General features: G+C 40.1%; 1 protein-coding gene across 9 annotated transcripts in view; it reads right to left on the bottom strand.

The window, feature by feature from the left end:
* Window positions 1-12,917, bottom strand: part of TTC7A (tetratricopeptide repeat domain 7A) — a 179,685-nt gene that overhangs the window by 82,610 nt on the left and 84,158 nt on the right. For all 9 annotated transcript variants that reach the window (XM_074818080.1, XM_074818076.1, XM_074818081.1 and 6 more), the window contains one exon: window positions 11,422-11,582. In XM_074818080.1, coding sequence (XP_074674181.1) covers window positions 11,422-11,582 — 161 coding nt within the window. The remainder of the gene's footprint in view (window positions 1-11,421; window positions 11,583-12,917) is intronic.

The following is a 12,917-nucleotide window of genomic DNA, read 5'->3' as shown; positions in this document are numbered from 1 at the left end:
GGATACTGCCATATCTAAAATATAGTTTTTGCATTAGAAGTTTGCAGGAGATCTAGGGGGTGAAATGAGCACAGTCTAAATTAATACCTGATGCATATCTGATTAAAAAAACCCCCATATTGCAAGGATTAGGTATGTTCTGAACCGGTAAGGCATCTGGAGAAGTTATTTCATTCTTTTAAGACCAGTTTGACCTCTAGAACATCAAAAATCTGTACCAGAATTCTCTACATGCTTTCCAATGTTACTTCCACAGCTAATGAGCTGAATACAATACCCCTGCAGCAGCTTATTTAGATACTGTCCTTCACAATATCATCATAGGGCTTCAATAATAAGTTAACATTGCAGAAGTTTAACATGCTTTTGTTTCTACATGCCCCAAAAGTTTAACTGAAAGGATAAGCCAAGTCAAGCTTGATTTGCTCTCTTCCTTTCTATATATATATATATCTATACATATCAGTCAATCCTTTTTAAAACAATGAAGGTTTGACTCAGATGCATTTTGCCTCTGCAATTTTTTTTTTTTTAAATTGTAAGAAATGTAATGGGTCTTTGCTCAAAAGCAGTTTTACATATGTGGGACAAAATATGACTACCAAAACTATGAAATACACGCTGTCTGGGGTGGCACAGAGAGAAGTAACACTAAAGACCATACTTACCTGCAAAACCACAGATACTACACGCAACAGACACACACACACACACACTTGAACATCATTACCCTAAAGGATCTCCCTTCCTCTTCCTCACAGACATTTTGCACAGGACTAAGCCCCTGCTAGGCGAACCCTTGACATTTGCAGGTGGCCAGAGCAGCACAAGGCAATTGCTGGTTGCCACTGAGAAAGAAGCAACATAACGTCAGAGCTGCTGGTAGAGCAGGCTTCAACCCCTATTGTATTTGAAAATTATCTGGTGTGAAGGCTACAGAGTGCATATATATTGAATCTTTTTTATCATTTTTTTAAAGTGGACTTGAAAAATAAAACCTTTCTCCAGCTGGCATTTCCAAACAGAAAATGTGCAGCCTCTTGATTAAGATGTTACATAGCTTATACCCCTGGCAACAAAGGAGACTCCAAGTACTTCCATCTGCTTTAACACTAGAGCAACAAACAAGAAAATGTACCATCCATTTTAGTTTCAGAAGAATGTTTCTAATTGAAAGATAATTTAGTATATGTATCCTGACTCCTACATGCAATTGTATAAGAAAAAGCATTAATTCATACAAGCACTTCAGATGCAAAAAAAACCCTCCAAATAATAAGCTCCTAATACTACTGTGCACAGCTCTGGACAAGTCTTTCTACAGAACAGCACTATAGCAACAGCTCAGAAAAGCAGAGGAAGTCTCTGTGCTTTCCCTTTCAATAGCCATTCCTTCCAGAAGTGTAGAAGTGCACAGATTAAAGCAAGCCCAGGTAGATTAAAAATCCCCCAGGGGTGAGATCAGCACAGCTGGCTAGCAGTAGCATCAACTACCCCAAATGAACACTGGCTCCATGCTTCTCACCAGTGGCTTCCTGAGGTGCACATTACTGGTAGCTTTGTTTCAAGCCAGTACATGGGACTTCAAAGCCCTGGGGACTGCCCTGTGCATTAGCATGTGCTTGGTTCGTGCAGGTCAGGAAAATCTCTGACTCTCTTGCTCTCAGAGTCTTTGTTTGCTACCTAGTGCTAGTTACCACCAATGTTTTGCCTGCCTTGCTGGCAGTTGCTGCAGCTTGATACATTCAGGCTAGTCAATGTCTAGCTGAAGAGCTGCTGTGCTGTTAAAGACAGCCCACGGGGTCCACAAGGCTCAAGAGTGCAAGCGCAAACAGCTGGGCAGTTTGCCCACACAGATCCATGTCTCTATGGAGACTCTGCCAGCAGAAGCTCAAGGAACTGGGCTGATGCTGGCCCAGACACAACCCTGCAAGCAGCAGCCCCGGCAGGGTGGACATACCCTTTGCAACTGGTGCTCCCTTGTATGCACCCGCTGTTTCTTGCTCCAGGTGGGGATAGTCTAGCAGCCAGCATCTATTGGTTCTGCATCATTATTTGGCAGGGAGTGCCACCCCTCCTGGTGGGGCCACAGCCACTGGCATGCACACGCCACACATTCCTCTCCTCAAGTGCCATTTTTGCAATGCTGCGTCATGGGGGCCCCTCCAAGCACTTGTGCTGCAATGGTCTGGGGAGGGCTGGAGAAGGCTCTAAAGATGATCCTCAATGCTTGCATTGTATCCCTTTGTTTCACGTTGAGTTATGTCATTCCTACTTTGCTATTTTGCCCACTTAAACATTACTGACATTTATTAAGCCAAGTGAAAGATTTTTTTCCCTTTTCGCCCCAACACAGCAAACGCCTAATTTTTAAAGAATCAGACAAAATGACTGGTTGCTGAAACTCGTGAGGCAGGAGGCACGGCTTCCTCCTTCACTCAGTAGCACAGGTCCTTGCAGCTCCCTTGCCCACTGACCATCTCTCCTGTTACACAGACAGCAGTGGCATGCTGGGTTCAGAGCCCCACTGCACTACAGTGGATAAAAACCACTGCACTACACTGCCCCACTCTACCCACAATGGAAAGACACCGACCTTGTCCTGAAAAAATACAAGAAAAACTACAGAATAATCTGAAGTCATTGCAAGTGCTCAGACAGTAGATGCAAATGGCCAGATTCCATGAGAGAAAAAGAAAAAGATGTCCAGGAGTCTTTTCACTGTGAATTTCAGTGCAATGGTTTACTGCTATGATCTTCATTTGAGGTGCTAGTTACCAGCCTCCTGCCTCTTCTCCAGAGCCATATGGAGTAGAGGTCACTGCATTCATTTTCTAACCTGCTAGATCCCCAGAAGTTCACATTTCCAGCCACAGTGCTCAGAAACAGAATTCTATGTCATACTTACATAGTTCTGGGTTGAATTGTCTGTTAGTGTACGTTGAAAGAACTCTGCCAATAGCTGTGACACTTGGTTAGACCATTTAGCTCTCCATCCTCATGTTCACCCTTCCTCCTAAAATACAGTCTGATGACAAACTTACTGCTGAACTACATACATAACAGAAAGCTTCAAGCCAAGGTAAAAAAAAATAAAGGAAAGAGTAAATGATTCAATATTATCTGTTTTGTGTTGTAAAAATGTTAGCATATTGAGAAATATGTCTGGACATTTTTAAACGACATGTTGGTAACGCAGAATTTCTACATTATAGTCTCTCAATTATAACATCTCCATCCATCATTCTCTTTTCTTTACTAACAGAGACTAAAACATTAAGTGACATAAATACTGACTGATATCAAATAATATGATTGTGCCTGCTTACGTATTTGGTTCTGCAGACATTAACAACAAAGACAACAGAAGTTGACTTACCATCTAAGATGCAATTATTACCAGTGTTTCAGAGAGTGAAGAGCAAGGGCTTTCCCTGTTTTCAAAAGGTAAAAACCACATTTGTGGCTGAAAAATTACCATATTCTGTTTCTGTTCCCTGGTGTGTTCTTCAGAAAGTCTGAATATATTTCCCTCCCTCTTCTTTTTGAAGAAAATAATAAAAACAGAAAATATTTTGTGCTCTTCTCATTAGATAGATCTGTATGTTTGACAGCACTTTCCACAGCATTCACCTTCACGAGGTGTACAGAGATGAAAAATAGCTGAGCAGAGCATTTAATTTCCTCCTTTAACCATATAATGAAAGAGCCTTGAAGGAGTTCAGTTCAAGAAGGTTCTAACCATGTTTTCCAGCAGAACTGATGTCTGAAGCTGCTAACAAATGGTGGCACCCTATATACATGTGTAGCCCCACAGAAGGAAGGGCAAGTTTAGAGCTAGGCTTCCCACACTGACTCCACATTTCCCCTTGGTTCTCTTTTTGATTCCAGGCAGCAAGCATGCCTCAGGTCCTCCTTCTGACCTCCACGACGCAGGTGTACCTTGTAGTTCACAAAATTGTCTGGTAGAAACACAGGGATCCCAAGCACCAAGCCCCTCCTTACGTTGGGTAACCACCCCTACACGCATGTACTATGGCTACACTCCAGCCTGTGGAGTTCCTACTGGCAACTTGACTGTGCTGCCCAGATAATACACACATGCTATTTTTCAATATATTCTGGCATTCAACATAGACAGACAGGGCTACTAAACACTTCCTTTGAATATAAAGCAGAAGACCCTGCAGCTGTTCAGAAGAAACTGGCACTTAGCAGGGAGAAAAGTGTGGGGGACTAAGTCACTGATATGGCAGATATATACAATACACTGAAGTGAGCCAGCAGGAACCAAAAAGCATTCATTTCTCCATCCAGGTGAGAGAGTATTGGCAAGAAGTTAATCGCATAAGATATATACAAGTAGAGGAATACAGAACTGATATTTTGCTGTTTCAAAAAGCAGCTGTGCTGAATGATCGAAGTTTATTCTATTAAGACTTGACCCGTCAAAGAAACACAAATTTTAAAGATCAACAAGTAACTTAACCACTTTCTATTACCAAATTGGTTTGTTGGTTTCATTTCCTTCTGGCTTATCAGTAGTCACTAAGCCTTAAATGTCATGTCAAAAACAAGCTATCAGCCCCAACAAATACACAGCAAGAATCTACAGGAAAACCCACAAAATCTGAGCTTGAAGTCTCAAACACAAAGTTACTGACAATTCCTCGAGGAGCTTCATGTTTTACACAAATTAATTGCTCTGAAGTACAGAACCTGTGAGTGGTAACTATCTCATCTCAAATCAGCCATGTTATTCCTGCATTTTGGGATTTATTCTTAAATTTCTGAAGTGAAGCCTGTGCATTTGCAGAACTTGTGTTACCTCTCCATTGCCAAAACCAGCATCTAGAAGCACTGCTGCTCACTATAATGGTCTTAAATGAATGGAGGCAGTAGCCATTTACTCAGGTGGTAGGAAAAAAGTTAGTTATTATGAAATAGAATTGATTTTTCATCCAGAGGAAAGACTTGAACCATTGCCGTTAAGGTTGGAAAACTGCATAGCTGTTCCTTCTTTTCATACAATACTATGAAAATAAGTCTGCAGTAGGTTTCCTCTCTGAGCTCTGTTTAACTCCTTTTATTCATATCCTGAACCCTGTGCTATGCGGGAATGGAATCCTCCTCAGGTACCACTGAATCCATCCATATAACTTTAAGAAGAATTAGTATGTACACTAACACAAATCCATTGCTGGCACAAACAGACATGAACCAGCTAGGGGGATATTTCTTCCTGATGCATTAAGATGGTAGATGGAAGACTATCATGCTCATCTGCTGCATTTTTGATTTAGATCAGACTGTGATGCTTAGAAAGGGGTGCATATATCTGTTTGAGCCTGCCAAAATGGGAATCCAATCTCAGATACGGTAACTGAAGAATTCATTCTGTTTCTTCATCATACAGGGTAATAAAAGAAAAAAAGAAAGCTAAAAGTGTGGAAACAAATCCAAACAACTTAGATTTCTATTTTGAAATTTTTTTTAGCTTTAAGTATTCCTGTTATCATTAATAAGAGTCAAGAGACAAGCTTAAAAGCCTTCCCTTCATGTATTTGGCATACAAATACTCAGTATCATTACCAGTTCCACAGAGTATAGCCCTGATTATTGCAATGTATCACCAAGATTTTTTTAGGTTAATTTAAAAAAAAAAAACCAACAAGGGACCATGACATCCCAACAAAAGCAAATATTCATGGTTACTATAGCAAAAACCCCAGCTCAACCCTTCTAACTCCACATAACACATCTCTCTTGTTTAAATGAATCACAGAAGCCTAATATATGTTTTGTATTCTTGTAGCAGAGTACTGTCATATCATCCAAGTACATACTTCCATTTTTTATCACTTTGTATTATTGTCTGATGTATCAATACAGAAATAAATACATTTGTGGGTCACCCTCAACAGCCAGGGTGTGAACATACCACTACAAGAAGTCAGCTTGCAAAAGCTCCACCCTTAAGACTTCTGAATGTCCTATTTATAAAAGTTGTCTAGCATGATCAAATGCTACAGTCAAAATATTAATTTATTTCTGCTTTAGATCCTCAGATCTTGTACCCTTGAGGAATTCAAACAAAACAATATTCTGTGAACTTTAACAAGCTGTTTTATCACCATGTCCGGTCACAAGATGTACCAGGCTTCCTTGCCTCTTGCCTAATGATCAACTGGAATCGTATAAACAGACTGATCTGATTCGCTAAAGCCATACCTCTGAGTGAGGTCACCACCACTTTTGTGAGACAAATGGTAAAACCATTCTACATCATACACAATCGTATTACTTGGGGGTGAGGTGGGAGGTACAACTATCTTGACACAAAAGTTGTAGTATGGACTAGGCCTAACACAAAGGTTTGCAAACTGTCGACTGAGAGACAACTGACTCCTTATTTCCCATTAAGATTATAGGCAAGAAGACAGTTCTACTTTACAGCTGTCAACAACATTGCAGTACTCCACTAGTGCCCATAAAGATATTGCTCAAAGAAGGCATGAGCTGTTTATTTTCAAGATACAAGAAATAGCTTGACAAGTAATGGAAAAAGAATTCAAACTGGAAATACCAGTTTAATCATGCATTTTGAGATCCTGATTTTACATTGAGGTTTCTTTGAAGCACCTGGTAATTGACATTGCTTATATACCACAGAATAGCTCTCCCCACACAAAGTCTGCACCAGACTACCACAAATAAATCTTGCCAGAACGTTACTTCACACATCCTTAATAAACAATGTAGTAGTGATGAAGTCAAGGACATTTGCTGTCAGTAAATCACTTATAATCTAGAAGAGGACTTAGTATTTTGAGGGCTGGCTGTAGCAAAAAACCCCTTTCTGCTAAAACACCACCAAGACAACACACACAGTTCCCCATGCAAAGTTTACTTCTTTTTTTATTGATGGTCTCCAAGATGCACATTTAATATTTCTTGGCCCTCTGAGCTTTTTTTCCACTACATTTACAGTAATTACTTCTGTAAGTAATATCTGGTTAGAACAAAAGAGTCTGCATTTGACAGCTACATTGCTCCAAACACCAACCCACCTGCTTCTTTTTGAGTCTTTATGTGTAGAATAGCAGTGCTTCTCAAGTTTTGTTGTTTCTCTTTAAAACTAGTTTTGAAACTCTGAAAGCAACAGAATAGTGATTTACAATTTAGGAAGACAAGGAGTATTAGAAGGTATTCATTTAAGAGAGTTACAACTCCTGCACCACATGCAGAACTGCTACAGATACAAAACATTAACTATCACATTGGGCAGCGATTAGATGTTGTTGCATGTTAGGCCAGAACAACTGTGTTCTAACTTAACAGGCAGCCATCCATGAGACAAAAACTAAGCTGGCACACAGCAGAATAGGGTTTGATAAGCAGTCTGGGAGCAATTATAAAGCAATGGAGTATCCATAAAATTGATATCCTATTTCCAACCTCAGGCTAGGTACAGACCTTAATTTTTTCCCCAGTGCTGGGAGCTAACCAATTAGAGCTAAAAGATGACCAGAGAGCAAAACAGTCTCTGGAAGAGTGGGCAAGTCAGGAGGACAAAGTCAATTTTATACAAGAAAAACTGGAAGGATGAAATATTATCAGCTGAAGAAAAAAGACCATGTCAGACAGGCTTTGTGGTGGGTTCTGCAGGCTGCCAGACCTATGGGACTTCTGCATGGAACACTGTGAGGTGTGAATACAGGCTTTAAAAAGGGAAATACTCCTCTTTCTAAATAAACAATGCATTATTTTTAGAAGATCACTTGGAGGGCAAGAGGGGTGCTCACTCATATTATTTCTTCTGGGTAAAAGATCTATCCCTGAGACAAGCCTGGGGAGGTAAACACAGCCAGATGCAGGTAGAATGCTGCCCAAAAGGCTGGCCTTTGAGTTGGAAAAAAATTGAAGGAATCCATCTTAAGAAAGGCTTACGATTAGCATAATTGACCTGGAGGGGAGATACCTGATGCTATCAGGAGTCTTCTCTCACATATGTGCTGGAGACAGTGCTTTGAAATATATACCAAAAGCAACAGTTGGTACTGCATTCATTAACTTCTTTTAAAGCGTACCAACATTGACAGGATGTAAAAAACACTAAGTTTTATGCTGGGCAGTCTGCCTCTGTAGGAGTCAGCAATTTTTTGGGTGATACCTCCCATGTTGCTATTATTTCTGTCTTTTACAGTCATGGCAAGGTAGTGCATTTGTTGTGATTCACTCCATCTTGCAATATGTCCAGCATAGCTAGCTCTCATTCTTCCTCTATCCAATCTTCTTCTGTCATTGCTTGACAGTACATCCAAGTGCCCAAATTCAGTCATTCACTAATTGTAATTTAATGCATTTGTTACTGTATGCTGCCTTTCAAGCAGAAGTGATCTTCCTAAGTTCATGTTTCTGAACAATTTGTGCTTCTGAATATACAGCTGTTCTTCAACATTCTTTTCCAGTAGGTTGACCCAAAACATTCCAGTTCACCTCTCACTATATTCACTGTTTAGTTTTCATATTCCGCCTCCCTATGCACCATACTGACCACTGAAATGTGAAGTAAATGTTTAAGTTTAAACACTCCAACAAGGGGCACTTCTAGACACATTTGGGTCAGTATTATGGGGTTCATGCCAAAGCATGCTGTATGTTAGCTGAGCAATGCAGTTTATTTATTCCAATTGTTTCAGCCACTAACCAACTAACGTGACATCCTGAACAATTACTTCTTTATAATATGTAACGAAAGAATTTAATATGAAAATAAAAAACAGGAACAAACTCATCTTAATTACATACAGTCAGAGTCTAACAAAACAGTATGAGATGTCTGTAGTTTGGGCCAGCTAAGACCTTAATTTTTTTAATGTATTCTTCTTTCTTTTGTTTAGGATATACATCCAGGTAACGCTTACTTTTTTTGCCATCTACAGAGCCCAAAGGTCCTTCAATGCAGCTTTCATCTTCTTTTCTTGACACATCATCAAACTATGCTTCCAAAAAGAGTTGTCATTAAGAAGGGAGCCCCCAGGCACCACATTACACAGTTGCCTGGTTCACATCAATGGGAATTGGGAAAAATAATCAACCACTTTTAAATACAGTTTTAAAATCATGCAGTTGAACTTGCCTATCCTATTTACATGAAGTATCCTGTAGTCATCTCATGCAGTAGTAAAATTTACTACAATTTTTCTGTAAGGCAATAACAACTGGAGATACACAATAGCATCAGGTCTCTCTCCCTTCAAAGAGGTTTTACAAAGCAGTAAAGCCCTCCTAGCATAAACTGTACTTTAGACCTCTAGAAAGTCTGGAACAGTTTCAGATTTGGTACAAACTATAGGTGTATTCTGTTACTCTTCTTGCTTTCCCCTCCTTCAATGGATTCCTGTTCTTCTTTTTCTTCAGAAATGCTTTTTTAAAAATGTTTTTTTATTTTTTTCTGTCTTGCAACTCTGTTACTTCTTCTCCATTCCCTCACCCATGAGTTATTTGCTGGCTGGTTTAGAGAAAGACTCACACTGAGACGGGCTAGTCATAGTAGCAGAGGCAAGAAGCCAGCCCTTACTCCTGCATCCGTGTGTACCTGCGAATGAGCCTCACTGTCAACTGTGTTACATACCACAGTGCATGCAGGGAGCAAAGAGGGGTTCTTCCAAGAGCACACACTCTAGCAAGTCTAGGAGTAAGCATGAACCTGTGGCTTTCACTACTGATATTAATCTTTTTCATCAGAAACAACCTATTCTGCAACTCCTTGAAAAGGTCTTTCTGCACATGAAGATTGGCATTGATATAAGCATAGGAGATAATATTCTCTTTTGCTTTGGGGAAGTCAGATTACCAGACAGCAGAAGGGAACCCACCCAGCAGCCCTCCAAGCTACTTATGCACATAATGTTTTCTTTTTTTTGTCCTCCCCTGAAACATAAATTATCAGTAAGTGCTGAAGTAAAGATCCAGGACTTGATGGACCAGTTGGTTGATCTGACATGGCAAATACTCTATTCCTCACCTAAACAACCAGTTTCTTCTTTCTCTTCCACCTATCTTACCTATCTTTGAGCATTTGTAGCTCTCTATGAATATCTGACCTTTGACTGTATGATGTGACCTTTAACTGTACGACATGAGGTTTTTTACTATGCTTATTACTTTCAACCCACAAAACACAATTTAGCAGCCACTGGAGTATTGCCTGTTTCAATCATACCCATGTTCATGCTCTGAAGAGATGTTGGCACCATTTTAAAAGCTTTTCTGTTACTAACTTTCACTTTGTTCTCAAAGATGTGCACTCACAGTCTTAGCTCCTCACATACACAAAGTAACTACCCTCAAAAAAACTGGCAGCAGAGCTATTTTAAATGGCAATATGCAGCTTACGATGATAAACATTATATGCTGATATGGCACCACAGTTCTAAAAGCATTCAAACTCACATTTAGATAGCCTCAATCTCACTTGTGACCTTCCTCTGATCTAGTTTAGACAACATCCCACTCAGCTGCTGGACTACACCTGTGGAGGCTACTCCCTCTCTCCACTGAAAAAGCAGGCTATCTGAAGACAATGCTGCATGGGTTTAAAACATCAGTTAGATACAGGCAATTCTGAATGGATGCTGCTCTCCATCAGTGCAACAGGATTTTCTGCAGTTTAGCTGAGAAACTCAGCTAGTATGTGATCACCAGAAAGTATTACAGTAGCTTAATTTTTTGCACAGAACAGAAAAATTCGTTGTTGTGAAAGGTCATGACAGTAAATCGCAAGGAATTCAATTTATCTTCCTCAGATGGATGAAGGACTGTGTCAAATGTAAAACTGTGGAAACCTCTGGCTCCAAGAAGTCTGTGCTGGTTCAAACCTGCTCTTAGGCAGCCAAACCATCCTTTCAGCTACACATTATTACAGCTTGTGATTTTCAACTGATATTTTTCCCCAGCAGTGCTATTGCAGCAAGCTGTCATACATGAGCATCAAAAGAATGGTCAATACATGAAGAATTTATTTGTTTTTAACCAGGAAGTTACCAAATACAAAATTATTTGTGATACAAACAGACATCACCATAGTTGTCTCACACTCATTTCTCTACTTGTAAAGTGACATATGAAAAAAATATAGGGAGATATATGGGAGAAAACACCATCAGCACAACACAGCAAGACAAATACTGGAAAAGCAAACAAGCACAAGGATTAGTTTTAAAAACGGAAAGACCACGAAGACAGGAAAGCGAAAGAATACCCTGACTTGTTTTAGCTTCACAGTACACCCAGGAGGAGAGTGACACACCAGTAGCACACCTGATTTAACAGGCTCCTTGTGTATAACTGAGAACAACAGAGCTAGTGAGCAGATCATTCCTGACTGGATGTATCACATCATGCAGTAACTCTTACCTAAAGCTTTCCGGGTATTCAACAACAGCCATGTTGATAACATCCAGTGCATGCTGATAGTGCTTCTGAGCTGAAAAGAGGAGGGCCAGTAGATGAAGTGAATTCATGTCATCTTTGCACAGTTGCAGTGCTTCTTGGAGATGTTCTATAGCATCAGAAATCTGGGAGGGGATGGGGTAGAAATAAAAAGAGAACACATTTCTCCTTCAGTCCTACATTGCATCACAGAGGTAAGAACAAATATAGTCATTAGAATTTCTGAAGAAATCCTACTTAGGCACCTTTGAGAAAGACTTCTACCTGAACAGTTTGCCAAAATTAACAGACTGCACTGCTTGAAAAAGAATACACACTCTAGAGAAAGAGTCTGCAGCATTACTAAATCACTGCTTGTAAACAGGAGCAAACCTGATCCAATCAACCCCTTCTTACTTTGGCATGGTGCTTCTATGCTGTAAACAGCTCCACTACAGAGGCCCAATTGTCAACTCCATTTTCTAGGACGGGTGGCTGGCTCTTCACCTGGGGGAGAGCATTAGACATCTCTGCTGCATGTTGTCTCTTGTGATGATGGCTGTACAAGGCCTTTCATGATTTGGATCAAGAACATAAAAATTAACTTTGAATGTTCAAGGGTGAAAGAGTCAAGATTCAAAATGCTGTCAGAAAAAGAAATATCTTTGCACGCAGTGATGTAAAGAGCAGCCCTGACACTCACAGCAACAGCACGTTATTAGAATCAAGTCTCACTTGGCAGAAAACTTAACATCTATAATGAATGCAAGTATATCACATGCTCTTTGTGATCCAATACCCTATTTTTGGCTATCTGTTCAAAAGGGAACTTCTTCGTTGATTTTCTTTCCTTTGGCTACCAATAAGTTTTATATAGAGGATTTTCTTTAAGATTCCCTAGTGTCTGAAATTACTGTTACTTAAATTATTCCACATCTGTGTTTGGCCCTGGAAGCCTGCAGAAAACAAAAGAGAAAGATGTATAAATTTATTTTCCTCATATATACTTTCCCTCTCCTTCCCTTAAGGGATGAAGAACATAGTTCCTTCTTTCCTACTACAAGAACTTCCCACCTGGCAAAGCTCTGCAGACTTTCTCCTGCCTTGGCATACGACCAGTGTCAAATTCCCACTGCCTCCACAGATCACTCAGGAAAACAGGTATCACATAACTAAGGAAAGCAACAACTACACTGCCTGCAGTTACAACAGAGGTTGCTGTTTATCTAGATCCCAGGTATAGTTCTATGAGCGTGGTACAAATTCTGTTCATGGGACAACTTCATCCTAGTGTCCAAGTGATATTTCACTCTTACCGTGCATATGCAAGCCAAAGTACTTAACTACTCTATTACTGGTGACTCCATGCAAGTCTGGAGATCAGTGCAACTGCTCCACAGACATAACCCCAAACTGGCATCTCGCCCACATCTCCAAAACTGCTGAATGTGCTGGCTTAGATTCAGGTTGGGATATAAGAC

This window comes from Strix aluco, chromosome 3 (assembly GCF_031877795.1).
Source record: "Strix aluco isolate bStrAlu1 chromosome 3, bStrAlu1.hap1, whole genome shotgun sequence".
NCBI lineage: Eukaryota > Metazoa > Chordata > Aves > Strigiformes > Strigidae > Strix > Strix aluco.
The sequence above is the reverse complement of the archived record's forward strand: the minus strand, read 5'-3'. Positions and strand labels throughout refer to the sequence as shown.